Genomic DNA, 26383 nt, shown 5'->3' on the forward strand with positions numbered 1-26383 from the left:
AATAATATTGTTTGCACTCGTCGAAGAATTCCTTCCATTCGTAACATTTCTGTGATTGTATTAATACTGGACAGTCCTGGAAGAAAATAGTACGTTAAAAGTAATTCTCTAAGGTAATCCACATAAAGGATTTGATTACGTCTTTTGTTTAAACTTCCAACGAAGTATATTTACGATGTATTGGTACACAGCCGTGGATCAAACCTTAGAAATGAGAGTCACACGCTGAAGCCAATAGACCAACACTGCATAACAATTAAGCATATAAAGAGACACTAACAGTTTATACAGATACTTACATATAGTTTCAAATAATCTCTGAAGCATAGTAGAAAGTTGTAAAATTCACAAGTGGATAGCGGCATAAACATTATGAAGTATTGTCTGCAGTGAATCTTCGCACTCAGCAATAGAGTACTAAATGGCTTGTTCAACAATGCCCATTTCTCTAAGTGCGTGTAAAATTTTTCGGTACTAACAGTATTGTCATCGTTAAGCATTTTATATTTTTTTAAAACACATTCCCAGAAAGTGCACTGTAAAATATACACTTATTATCCAAAGGGCCCCTTTGGGGTTAGCGATAGATGAATTTTGTCACAACCCTTTAGTCTGAATAAAAAAAAATCAGTGGCGCTACAACCTCTTTAGGTCTTGGCCTAATAGGCAAGTAGGTGATCAACTCCAGTGCCTGACACACGCCGTCGACTTTTTGGGTCTAAGGCAAGCCGGTTTCCTCACGATGTTTTCCTTTACCGTTCGAGCAAATGTTAAATCAGCCGGGGATCGAACCTATAACCTCAGGTATGAGAGTCGCACGCTAAAGCCACTAGGCCAACACTGCTCTAGTCATGAATAACGTTTCTATTATTATTATTTATTAGGAGACATGTGACATCGAGAACTGGCGATTATTATTTTAAGCATCGAAGACACAATATTATGATGTAAGTTATACTTTTGAAGCTGTTCTAAAGAATAATACCAATACGCATAAGATGGTACAAGAGAAATAGACAAAATTCCACGGTTATTTATTTATTCCTTTACAGAATATGTCATGCCATATATCATATACGATATACATATATATGCCATGTCATATACGACGAATAGTGTCCTGTTTTTATTTTCAGCTACTCTGATGATAAAAGATGTCAAAGTCAAACTCCTAGCAGAGAACCTAAACAAAACTTGATTTAAAAAACAAATTGTTTAGTTTTAAATTGTAATTAGATATATACTGTTTAGTACAAGCCAGTCCTCGTACTTACGGCATGTTGGTTCTCAAAATACGCAACGTAAATCGAAACGACGTAAGTCGAGACATTAATGCCCACACGGACTCGAAATTAAAAAAAAAACTGCATTTATAACAAAGGATATACATACTTTATTATCAAAATTTATGTATGAACTTATGAAATTGCTAGTTATTTTTGATATTTGTGTGTTATTAATTTTAATAATAATTATAAAACTTTAATATGTAATCAAAATATGTAATGAGAAATACATAATAAATTAAACTTTTGGCTTAAAGAAACTATCAATTCTAGATTTCTTCGATTCTTGGTATACAGATCTTGGTAACACTGATAGGCTGCACAAATTTTGTTATTAAAGTTGAAACTTCTTTTCATGTCGTTCTCCAAATTTGCACAAGAGAAGTGAATTCTCCTATGCCGGAAATCGAAACAAATGACGTATGCTTGAGGAATAGTGTCAAAACATTGTGCGACGTAACTTTAAACGACGTAAGTCGAGGTAGGTACATTAAAAAAAAAACTTACGTCTGGAACAAAATGACGCCGTCCCAAAGCGACTCCTTCCTTTTTGTGAACTTCAAATATCTCCGTAATGCCACCACATGATCGCACCACGAAGCGATCAAAAAATGCTGGTACAATACAACAGTGCCGATCCTAGAACAAATCTAAATATGATTATATTATTACCCACTAGGGTATAGTTAGCCAATGCCTGGCGTCCATGCGTTGTGTTGTCTCACTCCCTAAAATATGGCGAGAGTGCTGATGGCTGGTCATGCGTCATACTCGTGAACGGATGCTACTTGTGGTGACTGGTCGTACTTGAATTCGTGTCTGCGGTGATGTTAGTTATTTCGACTATGTATTTGGGTGTTGTTCCCACGAGAATGTAAGTGCGTGCTCCTATTTCACCATGCCTCCTGCTGATAGAGGACAAATCTTTGTTTTAGTTTATTTTATTATTATTTATTACTTAAGATGTCATGTGGAACATGGTGTAATGGTTGCAGCTCCTTACAAACGTTGTGCAAAACAGAAAGCTTGGCGATTAAAAAAAGTGACGTAAAGTTTATTGCCAGTTCTTCTCTTTCGTTCTACGCCCTTGATTTGAGAACTGGCAGTAAATGTAAAATTTGAAGCATTTAATGTATATTTCTTTTTTGACGTTCATAAGTGTACATTGTGTTACCTATATGGAGCTATATCACAGGGATCCTCTGTTACTATGGGAGTACCGCAGGGCTCCATACTTGGTCCCTTCTTATTCCTTGTCTATATAAATGACCTGCCATTTCTTAAAAAAAAAAAAAAAAAAAAAAATCCTTTATTTGCAATGATAGTGGTACAAAATAAAATAAAAACAACAACAAGAAAAGTCCGCACAATCAGCCATACAATAACAGGCATGCAAATGTCATAATAAGAAGTCATTTATGAGTAATTGTTAAACTTATATTCTAAATACTCGGTTACGCTGTAAAAGCACCTTGACTTTAAAAATCTAATCACCTTCCCCTTGAAAACATTACATGGCAGTGATCTATAATTTTTAGGAAGGTGATTAAATATTCTCACAGCCATGGCGTAACAATTCTTCGAGTATAGCGCGGTGCAACATGCAGGCACCCGCAGCCGTGTTGGATCCCTTGGTATATAAAAGCAAGTTTCTTTGTAAGTTTTAAAGAATTGTGGATGCTTCTTGACAGTCATCACTGCTTCATAGATATACAGACTTGGTACTGTCAGAATACCCAGTTCGTGGAAAATTGGTCTACAACTTATAAGGGGTCCAACGCCCATGATAGCCCTAATACATTTTTTCTGAGTAATAAAAACTTTACTCACATCTACCGAATTTCCCCATAAAAGGATACCATAGCGCAAAACTGAGGCAACATAGCCGTGATAAGCAATAATTGCTGCGTGTTTTGAAGCCACTTTGCGAGTTCGACTCAAAGCAAAAACAAATTTATTTAGGCGCGTGCATATCGTTAAAATGTGTTGTTTCCAATTAAGATTTTGGTCTAGTGTTAAGCCTAGAAACTTGGTTGATATAGCTTCTTCAATTGACTCGTTTTTATAATTGATTTTGAGGTTATTGGGTCTGCAATTATTATAATTCCGAAATTGTATAAAGTTGGTTTTTTTTACATTTACACTTAAATTATTAATTTCCAACCATTCCGTGACATTTCTTACTGTTTCATTCAATAATGATTCGTGGTTACGCGTAGTATCATTCGACACGACCACTGAGATATCATCCGCATAAAGAATGCATTTATTACTAACCAAATTCGGTAGATCGTTAATGTACAGAAGAAACAGTAATGGGCCCAGTATGCTCCCTTGAGGAACGCCTTTATTGCAATCCATAGCCACAGACTTGTACCTCCTTTCAATATGTTTAGGAGAGGAAGTATGTGTGATTTCAACATATTGTTTACGACCGGTTAGGTAACTTTCAAGTCAATTTAAAGGCAATCCTCGGATTCCGTAAAGTCTACACTTTTGAAGAAGAATGTTGTAGTCTACGCAATCAAATGCTTGGCTCATGTCAAAAAAAACTACAGATACCTGTTTGCGCCTATCGATATGTTCTACAATTGCCTTAACTAAGGAGAAAGCTGCTAGGGTAGTATTTTTACCTCTTTGAAAACCGTACTGTTCCTCATTTATAACACTGAATTTGCCTAAAAAAGAGCTCAACCTATTGTGCATAAGTTTTTCCAACACTTTAGCTAAAGTTGGTATTAAAGTTATAGGTCTGTAGTTTCTAATATCCTCTGTATTACCCTTTTTAAACATAGGTTTAACTATTGATAATTTTAAAGAACTGGGAAAAATACCCTGTGTGAAAGATAAATTTATGAGATGGGTAAGGATACTTGCTAGATGTCGTGAGGAGAATTTTAAGACTTCTGTTGTTATTCCGTCATAACCTGCCGCTTTAGTATTATTAAGATTATTTATAGCTTTGAAAACTTCGTCACATGAACAAGGAGTTAGAAATAAGGATGGGTTTACAGAATGAACGTTTTGAAGATTAGTGCTAGGTTTCATAATTGTTTTATTATTTATGTAATAGTTGTTAAATAAATTCGCTATTTCATTTGGATTAGATATCAATTGATTATTATCATTTAAGATTTTATTAGCAACTATAGGACTTCGATTCTGGTCTAGTTGGTCTTTTATAATATGCCAAGTTGCACGAGATTTATTTTTTGCGTTTTTTAGATACGTGAAATGTGTGTATTTTTTGGATGCTACAACGCATTTTTTAAGATAATTGTCATATTTTTTGTATGCTTGTTTATTTTCATTAGTTTTCGTTTTAAAATATTTAAAAGTAAGTTGTCTCTTACGCCTACTAGAGATTCTAAGCCCTGGTGTGATCCACTTGGGTTTTGTCATTTTATTGTTAACATTAACTTTAATAACTGGAAAGCAGAGATAAAAAAATAATGATAAATTGTCATGGAAAATTTGGAAAGCTTTATCGCAAGAATTTTCTTCATATACCTCGCTCCAGGACAAATTTGAAAGGCATTCCCGAAACTTTTCCATATTTTCAGAGCAGTAATCTCTTCTAAATATACACCACTTTAAGTTAATTGGTTTTGTTTTTGTGAAGGGAAACCTTAAAATTTGGCACGTATCATGATCTGACATATATAAACGGAGTGTTTCGCCTTTAGCACCCTTAATATTACTCAATATATGGTCAATACAAGATAAATTTCTAGTCGGTTCGTTAATAAAGTGTTCTAAGTTATAATTTAATAGAATGTCATTATAATTCATAGTTATATTGTTTATCTTTAAAATGTCTATATTCATGTCACCACATAAAATAATTCGCTGTTTTTTATTTTTTAATTTATGCAAAAGGGTTTGAAATATATTAAAAAAGCTATAAACGTCAGAATCGGGCGTTCTGTAAATACAAATTATTATGCATTGAATTGCGGGTACTATTGTGCCACAACATTCAAATGTTTTTTCTATTGATATGTCGTTGCAACAGCTAAGCGGCAACATATCGAGAGATTTATCTATGAAAATACATACCCCGCCACGCTTTTTATTTAGCCGACTAAACGATGAGGCTAATTTAAAATTCTTCAGATTCATGTTACTTTCATCGCCTCTTCTTACAAAAGTTTCAGAAAAACATAAAATTTTAGGAGTAGTATTTTTAGTGTACCTGATTTCGCTAAGATTTAGTTCAATAGAATCTAGTTTGTTAAGAAGTCCTGCTATATTTTGGTGTAATAAGTAAAAGCTGCTTATTAGGTCATTTCGTGAGGAACTTGAGTCTTCATTAAAAAATCTCTATTGTTTACATGTGAGTTCTGGCTAGGTCTTATCACGGGAAAATAGTACGGTATGGTACCCTTTCTAGGAACGTCGCCACGATTATATAGTTTTTTTACATTTTTTTTCTTGAAAGTCAAAAATTTTTTGGTATAGTAATCATAGTCAAATATATAGTTTAACTTTTTACATACACTTGTCAGATATTGCCTTTTATAAGTACCACGTTTAATATCTAAATATGAACAATTTTTAGAACTATTACAAATCATTTTCAACATATTATTAAGTAATTTTTCATTAAGAAATCTATTAGTACAGACATTTAATAAAATTATTTTGCTGTTTTTGATAATTTTTAGTAAAGCGCATAGTTCTATAAATATTTGGTATGGATTGGTATCATTTTCACCTAGGCATAGTACCAGGTAATTTCCCACACAGTCCTCCAAACCGTCAACTGTACTTAAGAGATCACACGTTTTTGCATTGGGTTTAATGATGGAGTTAATTTCAAAGCGTCCGTATTGTGTATTAAATCTCGATCGTATAAGCTCCGAGGCAAGTCCTCGGCATTGTTGACTGCCTATTATATGTATCTTGAATTTTGTGTTAGGCAGTTGGTCAGCTATTGGATAGCTAGCGCCATCTCTCGAGGACGGTAAACATTCTTTAGGTTTTATAAAATTGCTCCTAGAATCAGCGTTAAGAACCTCCATCGAGGTTTCTAATAATTCCAAGTTGCCACAACTTGCATTTAATTTTTGTTTCTTCTTTAATTTCCTACCTTGTTTTTTCCTCTGTTTTTTGCTTCCTGACAATGTGTTGGGAGTAGTAATATTGTAAGGTGTAGAATATTTCTTTTTAAGATTATTTATGGTTTCTTTTTGTTTTGAAATTTCAATATTTTTCATGGAATTTTCCAGTGATAGGTTTCCAATTCTTTGGTGCGCTAAATCCAATTCTAATTTTAATTTATTTATTTGTTCCAATAATTCGGAATATTCGTATACATTTCTTGTAGAAATGTCGGGTAAGCTTCTAACTTCATAACAGTCATAGTTCGATTGAGTTGAGGTAGATGAAATGTTAAGGGATTCAATGGATCTTCCCTTTTTTCTTCTTATTGTAACGTAGGCATCCTCCATTGTGAGAAAAAATAAAAAAAAATAAAAATAAAAAAAAATAAATAAATAGTTAAGACGAACAATTTTATAGCCGTCGTGATTTGAACCGGGACGTTTCAAACTATATGTTAGTTTCTTGACAAGTAGATAACACAATTAGCCAACTGGACTATTACAAATATTGTGAAATTAAGCCATATATTTCAATTTGTATAGATTGCTTAGGAAATCCGTTACAATTCAATTGAGGTGGGTCACCTTGGAGAACAAAGGATTCACTTAATTTATACGTTTCTTCACTTTTATCATCGGTCACTAGTTTATATCACTTTACTGGTAAGTTTGTCACATTATAAGTTTGTAGATTGAGTGGAAATTGTATTTCCAAGCAAAAATATAATTTTATATGAAATGTTAGGGCCAAAATTTTTTATTGTTATTATTGTCACTGTTTCATAAAAAAAAAGACTTGTATAACACTACCACCACAAAGATAAATTTAAGAAACCTCACTGAGTTACTTTTTATTTGAAATAACGCGATTAAACTATTAGTAAACAATAAAATACACGGAGCTATTGTTTACACGCCAGCGCCACGTTTTGTCGTATCAAAGGAGCTTCACGAGATAGTACTGTTTGCTGATGACACTTCGCTTTTATTTAAAGTGAAACGACAAAATCCATCACTTGATAACGTAAACAGTGCCATCTCCAGTGTAGTTCACTGGTTTAATACAAATAATCTTAAGTTAAACGAAAAGAAGACAAAATGTGTTAAATTTGTAACTACAAATGTAAAAAGTAGTCATTCTCAAATAATAATTAAAGACGAGGAAATAGACTTTGTTGATAATGCGGTGTTCTTGGGAATTACTTTAGATAGTAAACTCCAGTGGGGCCGACACATAGAAGGTCTTTCGAATAGGCTAAGTTCCGCAGCGTTCGCAGTTAAAAAGATACGCGATCTTACGGATGAGAACACAGCAAAGCTTGTTTATTTCAGCTATTTTCATAGTATAATGTCATATGGTGTTATTTTGTGGGGTAATGCAGCTGACATTAAATCGGTATTTGTAGTGCAAAAGCGGGCTATAAGAGCGATCTGTGGGTTGTCCCCACGGGAGTCGGTCCGAAGCAAATTTAAGGAATTACATATTTTGACTCTGGCAAGTCAATACATTTATGAGAATATTTTATATGTGCGGAAAAATATAGATATCTTTAAAAAGAATAGTAGCTTCCATAATTATAGTACTCGTAATAAAGACAAAATTAGCGCACCAACCAGAAGGCTGCATAAAACGAGTAATTCTTTCCAAGGCAATTGTATACGTTTTTTCAACAAAATCCCTAGTGAGATACAAGCGTTGTCAATAAATAAATTTAAATCGTACATTAAAGTAAAACTGCTTGCTAAGGCTTATTATAATATAAATGAATATTTAAACGATCCTAGTGCTTGGATATGAGTTGCTCCAGTATATATTATAGGTAACACGACTGAATCTCTCGGCTGCATTTCCAGACTCTGGGGCGATCGTCAACATCCACGACTGTTTTAATGTAAAGTGGGAACAAACCGTGATCCATGTGGTATCCAATTATTTCAGTATTATTATTATTTTCTTATGTAGCCAAGTCCACATTTCAAGGATCGTCATGCTCGCTTAAATGTCATTGCTTGTGGCGGCGTCCATGCGTCGGGTTGTCTCTCTCCCTAAAATATGGCGAGGGGGCCGATGGCTGGCCATGCGTCATACTCGTGAACGGGTGCTGCTTGTGGTGACTGGTCGTACTTGAATTCGTGTATGCGGTGATGTTAATTATTTCGACTATGTGTTTGCGTGTTGTTCCCACGAGAATGTAAGTGCGTGCTCCTATTTCACCATGCCTCCTGCTGATAGGGGACAAGTCTTTGTTTTTATTTATGTTCTTATTATTAATTACTTAAAATGTCATGTGGAACATGGTGTAATGGTTGCAGCTCCTTACAAACGTTGTGTAAAAAAAAAAAAAAAAAACATGGCGATTAAAAAGAGTGGCGGAGAGTTTATTGCCAGTTCTTCTCTTCCGTTCTACGCCCTTGATTTGAGAACCGGCAGTAAATGTAAAATTTAAAGCATTTAATGTATATTTCTTTTTTGACGTTCATAAGTGTACATTGTGTTACCTATATGAATAAATGATTTAAGACTTTTGACTTTTTTTTGACCTGTAGATAGATGTGTGAGATCCCGGCTAAGGTTCTGACAGATGGTTACAGCTGAAAACTGATCATCTACGTTGGAAATGGACTCAACTGTATGCGGGTTGTACCCCCGACGAATGTCTACAAGAGCAAATCCCAACTTAGCTTCAGAATTTTCTTCAATACTTACTAATAAAATATCATCCGATCCCATACATTTTTCTGGTTTTATCGGGTTTTCACTGAAAATGTTGTAGAATTGCGCAGATACCTTTAGAACACCAAACAATAATATAACTAAATACTCCATTATGACTATACTGACATCGGGTATGAAAAGATAAAAATATTTTAGCGCACTGATAGTATACGTTCACTTATGGAGAAATGTGTAAGAACAATTATTATACAAACTACTTGGATTTTTGTGAAACATTAAACAATTCTTGTTTGATAACAGTATCGTTTTAATTAAATACTTTTGCTACAATAAAGGAAAAGCGGTATTTCTATTGTTTTTTTACGTTATGAAAACATACACTAAAAATCTTCTGAGAAAACGCACTCAGTCACTAAAATTTACCTTATTCATAAAAAACTAAATAAGTTTAATTGTATTATTTTAATTCAAATACTTTTTCGTCTCATTCTATCTAATTGTGTTTACTATGCGCTGGAAAGAGACAGAAGAATTAGTTAAAACTGTGCAATAATTGTTTTAGTTTTTATGTTTAAGAGGGTACGAATAGTTTCTTGTGCATCTTTGATACTCAAAGTTGGTGAACGCGAACATTACTGTAACGCTTATTATTACTTTTTTTCTTTTTATTAATTACTACTAACTATTAATAATTGTCAATTGAATGAAATTTGTCAATCGATTGTGAGGAAGTTGCAGTTCTGGTTAGCGCTGCGCCTTCCAAAGTTCTCATATCATTTTCAGACGTGTACTATATCATTTGAATAACATATTTTCATAAGTATATGATTGACATCATTTTAATATGTGTGATGTTTGAGAGCAAAAATAAAATATTTTTTCGTATTCCAAGAGTTATATTTATACCCGATACTTAAGAAGTAGAGCAGTGTTAGCCTGGTGGCTTCAGCGTGCGACTCATACCCCTGAGATCGTAGGTTCGATTCCCGGCAGTGCACCAATGGACTTTTTGTCTACGGGCGCATTTTACATTCGTTCGAACGGTGAAGGAAAACATCGTGAGGAAACCGGCTTGCCTTAGACCCAAGAAGTCGACGGCGTGTGTCAGGCACAATAGGCTGATCACCTACTTGCCTATTAGATTAACAAATGATCATGAAACAGCTAGAGACCTAAAAAGATTGTAGAGCCACTGATTTATTTTTATTACTTAAGAAGTAAAACGAAAAACAAGTGCCAACTTAATCCTTTATTGTCACAACATTTAGTACTTCATTAATTACAATTAGTGCCATTACAAAAATTATCCACGAATTCATGTTTAGGTTAGCCTTGCTCGACACTGTTCCATGTGTGTTTTCAACTTATCGCATTTTTCATTTTCCTCCCATTTAGGACAGTTCTGAAAAGAAAATTTTCTTAGTTATATGTTAAAATACCAATAACTTAACTCAAAGCTCGTTTATACGTTATTGAAAAAAAAATTATTTCCAAATTGGAACTTATACTTAGGTTTTCCGGAATGAAAACTTTTTAGGTTTTTGTCTATATAAACTTCAGAGTTCAAGTTATAAGTTCTTAACTAACAAATCAAGAATAGGGGTTGATCGTAGAGGATAGATAAAAATTACGGGTTGTATGTATTTTTGTATGTATCATAAAAAAAATTTGTCTAAAAAATAAAAACATTTTTTTTGGGGTGGATACCCCTTATCACTTAGGGGTTTGAAAAATAGATAGGCGCCAATTCTCAGAGTTATTGAAAATGCATAAAAAATTTGGGAAGTAACAAACAAAACAAAAAAAGTATGGGAACGAACATTGTGACACGAGAATTTTATATATTAGATTTATACGTTCTAAAACAATGTGTATGTCTAAAAATACAAGAAAATATGACATCACGCTTAGCAACATTCATTGCTATGCGGACGACAGCACTGGGGATACTTTTTACACTGTCCGGGCAGGTATTTCTCGGGCTGTTGTCGATGAGTACCGGAACAAACTTGTGTCTGAAGTCGAAACTCTTCTACGTGGAGTCTCGGACTGGGGTAGACTAAATCTAGTCCAATTTAACCCCAAGAAGACACAAGTATGCGCATTTTCCGCTAAAAAAACTCCCTTTGTCGCTACTCCACTCTTCGAAGACACTCTCCTTAAAGCCTCAGCTAGCATCGGAATACTGGGCGTTGACATATCGAATAACGTTCAGTTTCGCGGTCATTTGGAAGGAAAGGCTAAATTAGCCTCCAAAAAGCTTGGTGTGCTCAGCAAGGCGAGACGGTACTTCACTCCGGGCCACCACTTGCAACTATATAAAGCGCAAATTCGGCCCCACATGGAGTACTGCTCTCACCTCTGGGCGGGAGCTCCCCAGTACCAGCTCCTTCCACTTGACCGTATTCAACGAAGAGCGGTTCGAATTGTCGACGACCAGTCACTTTCCGGGCGGCTTGATAGAGATGTGGGATCTCTCTGCATCTTCTACCGCATTTACCATGGAGAGTGTTCAGAGGAGTTGTTCGGTCTAATACCTGCAGCTGAGTTTCATCATCGGACGTCAAGGCAAAATACAAAATACCATCCGTATCACCTCGACGTCCGTCGTTCCACAACAGAGCGTTTTCTAAGGCAGTTTTTGCCGCACACTACTACTATGTGGAACCAGCTACCCACTGAAGTACTTTCGAACCAATTCGACTTAGGGTCCTTCAAGAAAAGAGCGTACCAATTCTTGAAAGGCCGGCAACGCACTTGCGAGCCTTCTGGCATTGTGAGTGTCCATGGGCGGCGGTATCACTTAACATCAGGTGAGCCTCCTGCCCGTTTGCCTCCTATTACATAAAAAAAAAATCACAAATTTAACACACATACAAATCAATTATATTTGAACATAACCAATCTAAAAGAAAAAAAAATAAACAAACCACAAAATAAAACTTAAAAATTAATAATGAACAAAACTAAAGAGATAAAGAATAAAATAATAGTAATAACCAAAACTAAATGAAAACTTAACTCATGGTTAAGTTAACATACAAAGATATACTTACATTAAATGTCTCGAAGAACATGCAAGTTACGATTCTGTCTGGTAAGCACGCCTCTGGTGGTCCAGATACATCCTCTTTGAGACATCTCTCTTTTGCCTTATCCACTGTATCTTTAAAGTCAGCGTTTTCTGCAGTCCATTTATCTAAGTAATCTGATACGGCATCTAAATCTACATTCTTGTCATCCTTCATCAAATTCTTCTTATTCATAAGGCATATTAGTTTGCTACACTAAAAAAAAGCAAAAAACTATTTTACACATTTTCACAGTAGGCTGAATTTATATTTATTTACATTGCATATTATTATAGAGATGCAATTTATTTATTAATTTTTGATGAATATAATAAAATAAAGATTTATTTTTCATTTCACATTAATAAAAGTTTGTTTAAACCAGAACTATAAATTATTACCGACTGTATTTTTTTGATAATTGCGACATCTAGTGGAAGTTTGTGAAACTTACATCAATTGGGCGTCGTGGTTTGCCGTCTGTAGGTTCTTCAAAGCCACACTCAGCGCGTTCTTCACTGGTGAAAAGGTGCGGCATCTTACAACATTCGAATGGTTTATCCTGGAAATAAACGTCTCTTAATAATCACGTGGCAGCGCCATCTCTCAGGCCCTAGCAAAATCTTACAAAAATTACATCAGAATTGGCGTCTACTAGAGCACCGAGTAGGAAGTGCTGTGATTGCAATGACAATATGTACATATCTTAAAAATGGTTAGATAATATTTAATTGGCACAAAAAATATAACTGTGATTAAGAAATACCGTTTAACTCTCAATTAACGACAACCTTTATAAGCATCAAGGTTGATATATAATATAAATGTAATAAATAATAAAGAATTTACTTACAATAGGGGGTGGTCCACAGAGACCAGCTGGGCCTTGAGACACTACGCTCTGAAATTAACATAAAATAACATAAAATAAAATATTTATCATAAAAACATGATTTTTCTTTACTTTTTACCGCAGTCCTATAAAGTAAGGTACCACAAATAATATATGACTACGAACCAATAATAATAATAAATCGTTCATTTGCAAAGAATGTGGTACATTCAGATTGATTTTTGACATAAAAATAGGCATGCAAATGTCATATTAATTATAATTATATCATAATAATAAGAACAGTTAAATTATTTATAATTGCTGTCCAAATTTATGGAAAGCATTACACGGCAGTGATCTTTAACTTCTTGGAAGGTGATTGATTAGTTTGATAGCGTACAATTTTTTAAATGCATCGTGTTTTAAAAACACATTTTTAATAGTTTAAACAACAATTGTTTTACTAAAGAAACTAAATATGCTAAAATCATATAGATAAATCCATCAATGTTAAACTTTATCCATAATTTACCTGTAATGTAGATAGGAAAATGAGAAAACACGTAAATCTTAACATTGCGAGAGCTGTAGGTATACTGATGATGTATTGTTATCGTATACTCTTTTATAGATGTCTGCGGCCCTGAACATTGTAACACGGGAAACCACCAAGGCATTGTCATTGATTATTAACATCGTGTACAAACAAATTATAAAAATTTCGGCAAATTTGCAGGTAACAGGTGTGACAGGTGCCCAGCGGAAGTACGATTTAAAATGTAAATAGTAACTTCCGGTGGACTTTTAACGGAAATATATTTTTTAAAGCTTTAGAACACTTAATTTAACTGTCTGATCAACATAGTGAAATTCTTCTAAAATTATCGTGATTCATGGGCACATTCTTTTTCACGTGTCCTTTTTTTTAAATATTGTCCTGATTACTGTTTACATATGTTTGCTTTGTTTTGTTCCATTAGTTTGGTCTAAATAACTATATATCTTATATATTTTTGCACTTCTTGCTTACCTAACTACATTTTTTTTCTCACAGTTGCCTGGAAGAGATCGCTCGGCGGCGATAAAAGCGCCAGTAGAACTCCTTTTCATTTAATTATGTCAATTGTATTATGTTTCTGCACTTTTAATAAATAAATAAATACTATTTCGGTTAATTCTGACTCAGAAGTATACAGTATTATAGAAACGCAAAGAACCCCTTATAAAAGTGTGTATTTAATTTGACCTGACACACGCCGTCCACTTTTTATGTCTAAGGCAAGCTGGTTTCATCACGCTATTTCCCTTCACCGTTCGAGTGAATGTAGCGCACATAGAAAGAAAGTCTATTGGTGCACAACCGCGGATCTAACCTACGACCTCAAGGATGAGAGTCGCACATTGGAGCCACTAGGCCAACACTGCTCAGGCCACATTTAGTTTTATGAACAAGACTTTTCGAAAAATTTGGCAAAATATTCATGACTTTTTAATATATATATAATATATATATATATATATATATATATTATATACACAAGGACAGTTTAGTGACTAATCCCCAGAACGAATCGACGATTTAACAATTTAAAAATAATTACTGCGGTCTGATGGACTTGATGAAAAAGGGGTTTTCTAAATTAAACCCCCTTTACTAACTTTACCTTTACAATTTAACTGTTTGAGTTCCGTAGATTGTTGTCGCGTTTATGAATTCCCAGAGCGCAAACAAACAAATGTCAAACATCTAGGGACTGTACGATATATCACTGGCCGTGTACTGCGGTTTTACTTAAGATTATTCCTTCATAATCTTCCTCGATATATCCCATGAGAGTGTACAAAAAAACAGACGCTTCAGCCTTAAAATATTGGCTTAATATTAAGTTGTATAGTTCAGCGTAGTCTTAAAATTATGTTTTCTGATATTCCTTTCTAAGGATTGGCAATTGGCAGGTAGACTTGTAGCGAGGACATATTTGTGGAGTTCTTATATGAAGTGTGAATATTCCACGATAAAACTGAGAACTAGAGTGGAATTAATTCTAGTACGAAGTCTGAGTTTCCCGAATACGATAGTAAAATATTATGGAAGTATTTAGCAGTTGATAATAAAACAATTTTTTACCGGATTGAAGTTATGTATTTACAATTATTTTTCATAATTTTAAATTTAACCGACGTTTCGCGTGCTTTACAGCGTGCGTGGTCAACGTCAAAAAGTATCACAGCTGTAGAAAAAGTTGTATTATCTATATTTGTTTCCCCGGAGTTAGTATCGACTAAAAGATGGAGGGTTTTGGCAGAAATGGCTCACGGTGTCCCCTATTTTCGCGGATTGTTTATCTTGAGATTTAAATTTGGATATTATTGGATCCCAGGTTGTTTGACAATTTTAGGCCGTCTTGTCTATTGAAATTGGGGTGTTTTTTGATTTCAATGGCTTCGCGTACCAATCTTTTTTCTTTCGCAAGTACTTTCGGTTGGTCAAAGCGTATGTAGTGATTAGGCTTATCTAGTATGTGATCACAGACTGCTGATTTTGTGTGTCGTCTAATAATTGTAAATACATAACTTCAATCCGATAAAAAATAGTTTTATTATCAAATGTGTGAAAGTTATGTCAATAAAAGACAATACTATAGTATTTAGCAGTGTTAATGTCAATGAACCCGATTAGCCCTTGCGTTGTGAGTTCGAACCCTAGCCGTTCACTTATTGCGTTTTGTTTGTTAATACTTGATCATACATAAAGAAAAATTACCAAGAAAACAATTTCGCTAAGCACTTTCTTAATAATAATAATAAATTTCCTATTTTTCGGTAACTGGGTAAAATGAGTACATTCCATACAACCTCCAAATTTTGAATACTCTCCACAATTAAATAATATTTTTTTCTTGTGATAAACCCTAAATTCTTATAAGCTGTTTAATAAATTATTTTTATGTTATCCAGAAAATTCAATTCTACGTTTAAATGAATAATTCTTCGATTTCTGCTACTCTTAGAATCGGCTGTTCCTCTATATATGATGATATGGACCCCCTGGGTGAAGGCTATTTCTATGATCAGCCCACCTTCTTTTCTACTATTTAATAAATAAATTCCTAAGCATCGCCGTGTACAATAGGATGTACTGTTTCCTTTTTTCAACATTAATAAATCTCTCAAATGGCCCACGGTAATGTTAGCCTGATTACTGTAATTTATTTTAAATTACATGTTTGTCCCTTTTATACGTAACGCGTGTGAAAAAGTGCAATTATTCGCAAATGATTTAATGTTTAGATCTTTGTAAAATGTGTCATATTTTTCGTATTAAATAATTTTGGTATTGTATGAATATATGTTTAATTATATACTATTTGCATAATTGTAATTTTCACACAAATAGTACAAGAAGGAAAGATTTGTATTTTTGTAAACAAAAATACCTTTAGAACGCAATTTTTTTAATGCTATTTTTATTAACAAAGTTAAAAATAATAATCCAGCCGTGCAAAGTCAGGATAGGCCTCAAGTAAATAGATTGTGTCTAATTGTGTTACACGTACATATTTATATTTTGCTTTATAGTATAAGATCCCGCTATACAATGACCTTCACCGAGATGCTTATTTAATGAAACGTATTTTATATTTAATTTAATATGTCAATAAATATAATCCATATGGGTTGCCTAGCAAATTTCAGTCCAGAGTATGTTTAATTAATATTTAAAAAAAAATATTTTTTTATAATTGTATATCGGGATCTTAGACCATTATGATTTACAGAAAATCTCTTTATCATTTATCCCTTTGCTTTCTCGCGTTTCCCGTTTTCTATCAAGAATGGAATAGCCAACTCCAGATGTAGTCACTCGAGATAATAAATTTTGTATTGAAATCTTATGCAGCCCCTATGAGGTATAAACGAAGTCTTGTCTGATGCACAGATCACTTTTTAACATACCTCATGTTTATAACTCAGTTATTTTATGTCTTAAGGTTCTATTATTACTATTTAGGGAGCGTTCAAGTATTACGTAACGAATTTTGGACGGGGGGTCCTGTTGTAAAACATTACGATGCGGGGCGGGGATTGAATTATGCGTTATTGTTGATATTATTTTCTACTTTCCAGTACTTTACACCTTTACCTAATTTTCACCCCACTACGATCAATCCCTATTTTTTATTATTGTAGATAGTTATTTTTATTGAACTAAAAACATGTTTCCTAGAAATATCATGCATGGCAAAACGTTTTTTTTTTGTGTTTGCCGGATCAGCTAGTTTATATAATATATAAAATATTTCCATACGAATATCGTAAGTTGTACCATCAAAATGAGTCCCAAAGTAAAGAAACCTTTCACTTAACTTTAAAGGTAGACCTTCATGGTATTTGATTAGTGTCAACGGTAGTGTCGCGACAAACTATACATAACCATAGGACTTCGAACTATACATTTATTTTTATTCATTTTAAAGAAACTGCGTTACACATAATCATACGAATTAAATGTGCAACAATTAGGGTGAACATAATCTTAATATATATAAATTACGTGTCACGTTGTTTGTCCTAAACTACTAAAGCGATTTCAATCAAATTTGCACACTTTGATTTTTTTTAAGATAGGATAGCTTACAACTCAATTTATACCCGCAATATAATTTTATTGCAAAATATTTTTTTTATTTGATAGTCACAATACTAACAGATGGCGCTGTGTTGAAAGTACCAACGTTTCACACAAGCTACAATTTAATGGCATAACCACCAAAAAAGCATGGTGGTCCCCATGACTGGTGTTCTCCTACCGTTTCCCTTGAATAGGTTGCTACTAAGTAATATAACTAAAACCTTAGCCACAGCAACGCTTGGCCGGTCTGCTAGTAGTAACAAAAAACAAAAAGACTTATTGCATGTACAATAATTTAAATGAAGTAAACAAATATTGTAATAAAAAAAAATATAGAGGCGGTTACTATAACATAACAAGGGCCGTTAGACAAACCAAATAAATACATTCTTTAACGATTGATTAAAAGCTAGTTTAGCTGTTTTTTTTGTTTATAATAAACACTATCCTGTCCCAACAGATGACCTTCAATATAATAATGCACACAAAACAATGAACAAACAAGAAATGGATTTAAACAAAATTACATAATACAAAAAAGTTACTAACTACTATACGCATTAATATTAATTAAACATACTCTGGACTGAAATTTGCTAGTGCATATGGATTATATAAAGGGTCTTTCAATAGGGACTTCCGAACTTTTACAGTTGATAGCGGCCATCTCGTTGAAGCTACATCTGTCAAATTTGCTGTCAATTATTCAGTCTGTTTTGCCAAATCACCATGGATGGATATAGCGTTCAACAACAAGTGCAAATGATAAAATTGTTTTATCAAAATGGGTGTTCTGTTCGGGCAACGTTCCACGCGCTTCGCCCATTTTACGGGCGCCATAATCGTCCTACCGAGAGGACTATTCGCAGTGTGGTAGATAAATTTGAGTCCACTGGTTCAGTAAACGATCAACCAACACCCGTACGTCGACGAAACGCAAGATCTACCGAAAACTTCGCCGCTGTCCGTGAGCGCATGCAGGAGAATCCGAGGCAGTCGATTTCGCGTCGCTCACAAGAACTCGGCCTTTCACAGACCACAACTTGGCGAATTTTGCGTCGTGACTTGGGCCTGCACCCGTACAAAATTAAACTGACCCAGGAGCTGAAGGTAAACGACCATAGACAAAGACTTGTGTTCGCTGAATGGGCTCTGGAGCAGTTGGCAACTGACCCTAATTTTCATCGAAAAATCATCTTCAGCGATGAGGCCCATTTCTGGATGAATGGGTACGTAAACAAACAAAATTGTCGAATTTGGGCCGATACAAATCCACATGAGATCCAAGAGCGTCCAATGCATCCCGAAAAAGTCACTGTTTGGTATGGATTTTGGGCTGGCGGCATGATCGGTCCATATTTCTTTGGACATTTCGGATGCGCGCCACCCAGATAAGCCGGGGCGGACATTTGAACGATGTTATATTCCACACATAATGGCATCGACAGGCCTTTCAAACGAATAAAAATTGTTGATGATATCTAACACAAATTTTGTTTTATTTAAATTTGAAGATAGGAAGCCCTTAATGAAAGACCCTTTATTTATTGACATATTAAATTAAATATAAAATACGTTTCATTAAATAAGCATCTCGGTGAAGGTCGTTGTATATCGGGATCTTATACTATTTAGAATTGTATCACATATTTTTAGCATCAATCTTGCTAAAAATTTACAAAATAATGGCATTCATTGACTTTGTTTGCTATTAGACATCATAATGAAAAAGATGAGTGAGACGCTGAAACATCTTGTGCACTGTAAACAACGTCTCTGAAAATATTTAAAAAATGCGGATTTTTTATATAAGATTAAAACACGGATTGAAAGATTTAAATTTTAATAAGTCTCTTGTAGAATACAATATTTAACAAAAGTATTGATTTGTCTACAGTTGTTTATGGTCTTTGTATAGCATAAGGTAGGTTATAATTTGGAAAGAGAAAGGTATATAAATATTAAAATAAAAAACGTCAAATTATGACTTCAATAATTGTATTAAAAAACAGTTTCGTCTCTTCAGCATTTCCAGAACTCTTTAGGGCATTTCTGAAACAAACATAAATTTTAAAAGAAATCCGTTCACATCTGTTTACGCTAGAACACTATGCTTTTGCTGTCAAAATAATTTTAATGAATATTGATACTACTGAACTATTACGATATCACGAAGTTTGCAGCGTATTTGTCGAAGAAAAGGGAGAGAGCGATTGAGACCGATTAAGAGAGAGTGAGAAGGGTGAATTACCTTATAGAAATTATATTTTTAAAAATTAATTTCGTAAAGAGATTTATAAAATATTTGTATTTTATATTTTATGGAAAATTAATTTATTGAAATCTCAAATGACGAATTGTAAATTAATATGCCACGTGTTTTTATTATCGAAGAAATAAATTATAAAAAATTAAATTTTGTTGTTAGTATTAATTTTCGACACTTTTAATGACAATTAACTTCATTAAATTCCTAACAAACCTTCTTTTTTTCCTCCCTCTAAGTCTCGAAAATCTAAAGTTTTAGATTTGTATAAATATGAACAAGACTTAAAAATTCGTTTGCCAAAGAAGTTTCACTTCTGACATGTATACTTTGTACGCACTTTTTTTTTCGAATTGACATAATGCAAACAAACACATGACGGAACAACCTCGCAGATTATACTTAGACATAGCAACCATAGACATATTCGGCAAGAACCTACCTTAAGCATGGCAATACCGGTGCAAGTAAACACGTCGTAGGCCTTGCAGGGGTAATCTAGGTACTGCCTCAAGTCTCGGTCTACGCAGTCTTTGATGGCTTTGTCGATCGCATCCTTCCATGCCTCGTGGCCCTCAAGCCATTTCAGCAAATGCTTTTTGTAGGCTTCCTTGTTTATCGTGTACTTGTCCACTAGAAAACCAGACTTTTCGAAGACGCATTGGACATCGTTGCACTGAAATAATTTTTATGTATTAAGTTTAAATATCTCGAATTGTTTCTTTATTTGTGTTGATTATATTGGTAGTTTAATTTTCTGTGATATTTTTTGTCAATGTTAGTCATAATTTTTTTTAATGGCTCTGGCTCGATTTGTGCATTAGCCAGCGTCAAGTATAGAATTTTTTATAATTCGTGCTTGTCTTTAGAAATTCGACCGTGTCCTCCATGTACGGTTTAAGCACTCGCCCGGTACCGCACAACCCTCCCAAAGGCCAAGAACAAATTTAAATTAAATTAAAACTTGCCCTCGAACCGGGAATCGAACCCGGTACCCCTCACCTAGCTGCCACTTAATAAGACCGCTAGAATCATAACTTACTTATGCTTATTATTTATTTTTAGAATTTTATGTCGGAGCGATGGCGCCGGTATCAGCTGCCATTGTCATTATATGTCAGAGCTCGTCAACGTCAAAGACTTTATAACCGTTAATACTTGTGGTTTATTCTATTTGACAATATTACTAGATCTATTTGATAGTCTGTATTAATATTTTATTATTAATGTCGGAGCAATGGCGCTGGTGTCAGCTGCCATTGTCAGTATGTGTCACAGATTTCGTAAATTAACAACGACAAAATCTAATTAGTTTATAACCGTTGATATACTCGTATGTGGTTTATTCGATTCTTCTTCAATTCTCAGATCTTTAATTGTCGATAATAATAATGACTCCATGACTATTATTGTTTTTAAAAATAATTTATTATAAATTTAAACCTTTGAAATGAAATGAAATGAAATGAAATGAAATGAAATAGTTTATTCTTGCAAGTAGGACTATATAAATCACTTTTTCAATGTCTTCCTAAACTAGATGAAGTCGACATTTCCTAACTGACTGCCCTGAGAAGAAATGTCGAAACAAACTCGGGGGTCTTAGTCTCTTTTATAGTCCAGATAATACAATAATAAATTAATAAATTGGTGTAAACAAATGCAGAGTATTTACTGGACTGGTCTTTGGAAGAAAGAACCAGATCAATCTGAGCAAGCCTGTGCCAGCAGACGGCTAGCATGCCCCGAATAGCTCATGCAGCTCAACCATTTTTGAGGGAGCTGCACAACCCGGTACACAACAATACCGCCAGTGGCACCATAAAAATATGTGGGGCAACAACTCACTCAGATCGCCAGCCCAAAATAACTTAAACTTTGGAACTTAAAGACAATCAATATTAGTAATCTTTGACACTCGTTATTACAACTGCCGTTAGACTGAAGTCGATTCAGGTTCAGCCGCGGAAGGAGTATCGCAAATTCAGCCATTCAAGGAGTAAGCTCTCGCCTTAGAAACATTCGGATCATATCTCTTATAAAGACCTAAGATTCCCGCATTAAAATGCACTTTTATTTAGAGCCAATCTATGGAATACATTCGATACATTTGATGGGCAATTAATTAATATTTCACTTGCCAATATCACTTCTTACTTATGTGGGTTAGTGGTGAAAATTATAATAACCATAATTGCTACTCACGGGTCCAGACAATTTAGGCACAGAACACTCAGCTAAATGCTTATCGTCACCTAACTCTGGGATATCACAACACGTTGAAATCGGTTTCTGAAAATTAAAGAACGCAATTGTTAAAAATATGCATAATTCCTATATATTATTATTTTATACAAGAGCGAATCTTAGTGGTTAATGTGTGGTGTAATACAAATTATAGGTTTGAATTCCGAAAAAACAGAAATGGTTTACTAGACGACTGATGGCCGAATACCTATATACCTTAAAAATGTCAGATCTCTTCATAAAATATGCAACATCCCAATTTCACAATAGGTTCAGTGGTTTTTTATGAGTTCAGAAAAATGCTTCATAATAAACTTCTACGAGACAAGTTGGCTTCTGTTTATTGTTGTCGAGCAAGTGTCTAGTTGCTGTGGTCTCTGGCAGAATGGAGCGCTATGGAACAGTCTGCTCCTCAGCATAATGCTGAGCCAGGGCCAATTACAACCACATCACACACTTAAAACGTACCTATTTCTTTAAAAGGAAAAAGATATTGTCTTTTATTCTTTTTTATATTTTTTTGATTATTGTTATTTTGTGTGTTTTGTTAGTAATAAATGTTATATCTATGTCATTGCGTACATAGAATTAAAACTCATTGGTGCAAAGTTGGTATTCGAATGTACGACCTCAGAATTGAGAGAGACCTCTAACCACAGGGGCAATAGGGTGAAATAAATATTATTAGATAATAATATTATACATACAAGTGTAGCTCCCCGGTTTCTTTCTTCAGTGTGATCCGCTTTGCAGGCCTGCGAACAATGATATTTATTGGAATTCTTTTTGAAGTGAAACTTCTTTAGAAGAAGGGTAAAATTTTTAAAAAAACGTCACGAAGATGTGCAGCTTTTTTGTCGAAGAAAAGGAAGAGAGTGATTGAGAGTCAGTGAGAAGGGTAAATTACCATAAGGTAATTTATAAAGAAATTCTATTTTTAAAATTAAAATTCCGTAAAGAGAATTTATGAAATATTAGTATTTTATATTTTATGTCAAATGACAAATTGTAAATTAAAATGCCACGTGTTTTTATTATCGAAGAAATAAATTTAAAAAATTAAATTTATCATTTGTTTTAATTTTCGACACTTTTAATATTTTAATGACAGTTAAATTCATTAAATTCCTAACATATCTTCCTTTTTCCCTCCCTCTAAGTCTCGGAAATCTAAAGTTTTAGATTTGTATAAATATGAACAAGAGTTAAAAATTAGTTTGCCAAAAATTTTTCACTTCTGACACGTGTACTTTGTACGCACGCACAATTATTTAATTACATAATTAATATAACAGAGACACTAATTGATTAACATGTGCATTAACGGTGTGCGGTGTGCAAGAGTAATGTACTAAATCACTTGTACCACGAAGAAAGGCACATAATTGTCACTCGTAAGGACATGAAGAAAATAAGTTTGGGAACAATAAGAGGTTAGACTGATGTACTACTAATACTTTGCCTTTACAATAATTCACAATACCCACTAACACTCGCTAAATCAATATTGAGGACGTAACTAATAATAAATATTAAAAGCAATAAAAATACGATAATAAAAATACGATCAGCCGAGTTAAAATATTTAGGATCACTCATCAAAATTTATGAAAATAAAAATACGCATTTCAAACAGTAGATAAGCAATATGCGATGACAGTTTTTTCGTAAACAGTACATCGGACATGACCTGCAGGTAAGATAAATTGATATTCAATTAATTTATACATAATATGTAAACAGGGGATATAATTAAATCGTTATCAACTCATATTAATATTGTTTGCATCAATAATCTTAATTTATTCGATTGTTCAGTATCAATACGGAATGAAATTACGGCTTTTATGGGACAGGTACACCACCTTGAATGCTACCTGCCTCCCATGGACACCTGCAACGACAGGGGCTTCGGGTGTGTTGCCGGCCTAATGGCCTAATCCCTATTAAGGGAATGACCATTTTTCGGTTCCGATTATTTTAGAAATAATATATTGTCTCTCTTTTGCACTTTTATATATTAAAATATATTAACATGCTTTGTGTAAACATACAAACGATATAAGCTACATAACTTATGTATGCATGTATATTATATATAAATATATTTTAAGGAATTTATAATTAAGCTTGTTGTGAAAGAGCTGGGACACAGATATATTTTTTAGCTTAAAAGGGTTCCCAAATTTTACACATTGTAATGCATATGTATGTACTTAAAATGAATAAACACATTTTTATTATTTTTTATTATAATCATTTAATTAAGATCTTTGTATTCTATACGTAAAGGCCGTTAATAAACAAACACATTTAAAAAATATTTTTGAACAAAACATATTTTAACTAACAGTATTATTCCGTAAACAACGTAAAAACAATAAGAAAAAATCCACTTACCAAAACAAACAATAGAAATGAAAATATTGGAAGCATTTTGCACTGTCCTATTTCAACATTCTCTCGCAAATAAACAGAAAAAGTTATCTGCAATGTTATATACTATAATATACTTCGGTAAATAAAGTTATCTTATGTCAGAGGTTAAGTTACTTCGAGGAATGTTACTCTCTTTAAATGGGCAGTTAATTTTATTAATAGGTTTTAAGAAATGATATGAATATAATAATAACTTATAACTCAAAAATATACGTCATCAATAATCATTTATTTGAAAGTGAAAAAAATTAACACGAGAACAGAGTGTCTTTCCCTTAACCCTAGAAAGATAATCATATTTTGTAATACGGAAAAGATAATCATGCGTAAAATTTACGCAAGAATTTGAATTAGTTGTAGGTCTAGGTTTAATAGTTTATTTTAATGACCTGTATGTTATTATATATACACATATATTAGAATAATTAATACTGCAGATAATTTTTTAAACTCCTTTATTTTTACTTAAAAAAAAAGAAAACTTTAAACGTGGTCCGCTACTTCACTGTCGGTGTCCTCACACGGAAGCTCGTCATCACTTTGCATAAGAGCGGCCAGGATTTCGTGTTGGTTTCAATTGATACTCCCCATTGTGACATATATTTGCCTCAATATCTTTAAAAATTTAATTATAATATAAAGTATTAAAACAGTACTAAAACTGTCATATAAGCCAAAATCATAAAAGTCACGATAAAGATAATCATGCGTAATTTTGACTCACGCGGTCGTTATATTTCAAAATCGGTGGCACTTACCTTATTGACACTTACGTCACGCGGCAGCTCCCAACCACGAATGAAATGTCCTAAACGCACAGCTATGGATTCGCGCTAATTAGAAAGATAGAGCAATTATTCGAAAACGCATGCGTAAATTTTACGCAGACTATCTTTCCAGGGTTAATAGCGACTGTAAGTAGTGTTATTGGACACTTATCCTTTAGTCAATTAGGTTAGACTTAAACTACTCATTGCTATTAAGTTTGGCTAGATTGTAATGTTCCTTGATGTCTCAGTGAAGACACAATTATTAAAAAAAAAAAAAATACGTATACTGTAAAGTAAGCCAATACGATAGTGTCGAACAATTAAAATTTATCAGGCATAAAAAAAGAAAATATGAATTATAAAGTAAAGGTATTATTAGAAATGATAAGGACAATCGATACAGCATTAGTATATCTTATTACAATATAAATTTATTAAAAGAGTCTGTAGATTTATTTAATGAGACAAACAAACATGAACATCTAAAATATATTGAATCCATAAGGGAGATTTCAAAAATCAATTGACTTGACATAAAATTGAACATTGATACGATGAAATGAACAAACGAAATACAGATATCCGAAAAAGACTGCACTAACTTTCTCCCTTCAAAGAAAATGGAAATTGGCCGAACACGTCGCCAGGATCAACGATGACAGGTGGACGCAGGCTGCTGAAATGGCTGGGATCGCCGCAAGGCACAATATCGAGAGCCGCAACTAGGGCGGCCTTCTTTCAGATGGACAGACGAAATTGAAATGACGGCGGAGGAAGATGACTGGAGATAGCAATAAATAGAAAATTCTGGAATACCTTGGAGAAGGCGTTTACCCGCGGTGGGTCCTTATAAATATAAATACATTTTACTTCATTACTATAAATATCTTGTGTCGTATATCGATACCACCCAGATCTAAACTATAAATCAAAACATGTTATAATTATTTTTATAAAACATCGTCAAACATTAACGATTATATTTACTACAAATTTTAGTTATACTATAAGAAATTTATTTTAATTGATCAGCCCACTACCGAATTTATTAAGC

The 26383-nt window shown here is 33.6% G+C and overlaps 2 protein-coding genes and 1 long non-coding RNA gene across 3 annotated transcripts; all 3 read right to left on the reverse strand.

Annotated features, from left to right (window-relative positions):
* Positions 1-12: 12 nt before the first annotated feature.
* On the reverse strand, positions 13-9267 carry LOC125052321. The gene is made up of 4 exons (XR_007117436.1): positions 9099-9267; positions 1794-1925; positions 300-536; positions 13-76 (listed from the first exon to the last, which is right to left on the reverse strand). It is a non-coding gene; the product is annotated as an uncharacterized LOC125052321 (long non-coding RNA).
* A 1037-nt stretch (positions 9268-10304) lies between these two features.
* On the reverse strand, positions 10305-13581 carry LOC125052319. The gene is made up of 5 exons (XM_047653085.1): positions 13507-13581; positions 12993-13040; positions 12594-12701; positions 12125-12355; positions 10305-10470 (listed from the first exon to the last, which is right to left on the reverse strand). The coding sequence occupies exons 1-5, from the start codon at positions 13549-13551 to the stop codon at positions 10390-10392; spliced, it is 513 nt and encodes a 170-aa protein (XP_047509041.1). The 5' UTR covers positions 13552-13581; the 3' UTR covers positions 10305-10389.
* A 5852-nt stretch (positions 13582-19433) lies between these two features.
* LOC125052531 lies at positions 19434-24642 on the reverse strand. The gene is made up of 5 exons (XM_047653437.1): positions 24521-24642; positions 22828-22875; positions 22079-22165; positions 20316-20549; positions 19434-19659 (listed from the first exon to the last, which is right to left on the reverse strand). Exons 1-5 carry the CDS (start codon positions 24554-24556, stop codon positions 19630-19632), a joined length of 435 nt encoding a protein of 144 aa, XP_047509393.1. The 5' UTR covers positions 24557-24642; the 3' UTR covers positions 19434-19629.
* Between the last annotated feature and the right edge of the window lie 1741 nt (positions 24643-26383).

This window comes from Pieris napi, chromosome 9 (assembly GCF_905475465.1).
Source record: "Pieris napi chromosome 9, ilPieNapi1.2, whole genome shotgun sequence".
NCBI lineage: Eukaryota > Metazoa > Arthropoda > Insecta > Lepidoptera > Pieridae > Pieris > Pieris napi.

What these genes read in the sequence shown, in the direction of transcription:
- LOC125052319 (XM_047653085.1), bottom strand. Translation starts at nt 13,551, where the DNA reads ATGTTAAGATTTACGTGTTTTCTCATTTTCCTATCTACATTACAG. An exon ending in TTTTCCTATCTACATTACAG is followed by an intron (nt 13,041 to 13,506) that starts GTAAATTATGGA and finishes TGTTAATTTCAG; the next exon opens with AGCGTAGTGTCTCAAGGCCC. An exon ending in TCTGTGGACCACCCCCTATT is followed by an intron (nt 12,702 to 12,992) that starts GTAAGTAAATTC and finishes GTTTATTTCCAG; the next exon opens with GATAAACCATTCGAATGTTG.
- LOC125052531 (XM_047653437.1), bottom strand. Translation starts at nt 24,556, where the DNA reads ATGCTTCCAATATTTTCATTTCTATTGTTTGTTTTG. An exon ending in CATTTCTATTGTTTGTTTTG is followed by an intron (nt 22,876 to 24,520) that starts GTAAGTGGATTT and finishes CATTGTTCGCAG; the next exon opens with GCCTGCAAAGCGGATCACAC. An exon ending in CCGGTATTGCCATGCTTAAG is followed by an intron (nt 19,660 to 20,315) that starts GTAGGTTCTTGC and finishes TGTTTGTTTCAG; the next exon opens with AAATGCCCTAAAGAGTTCTG.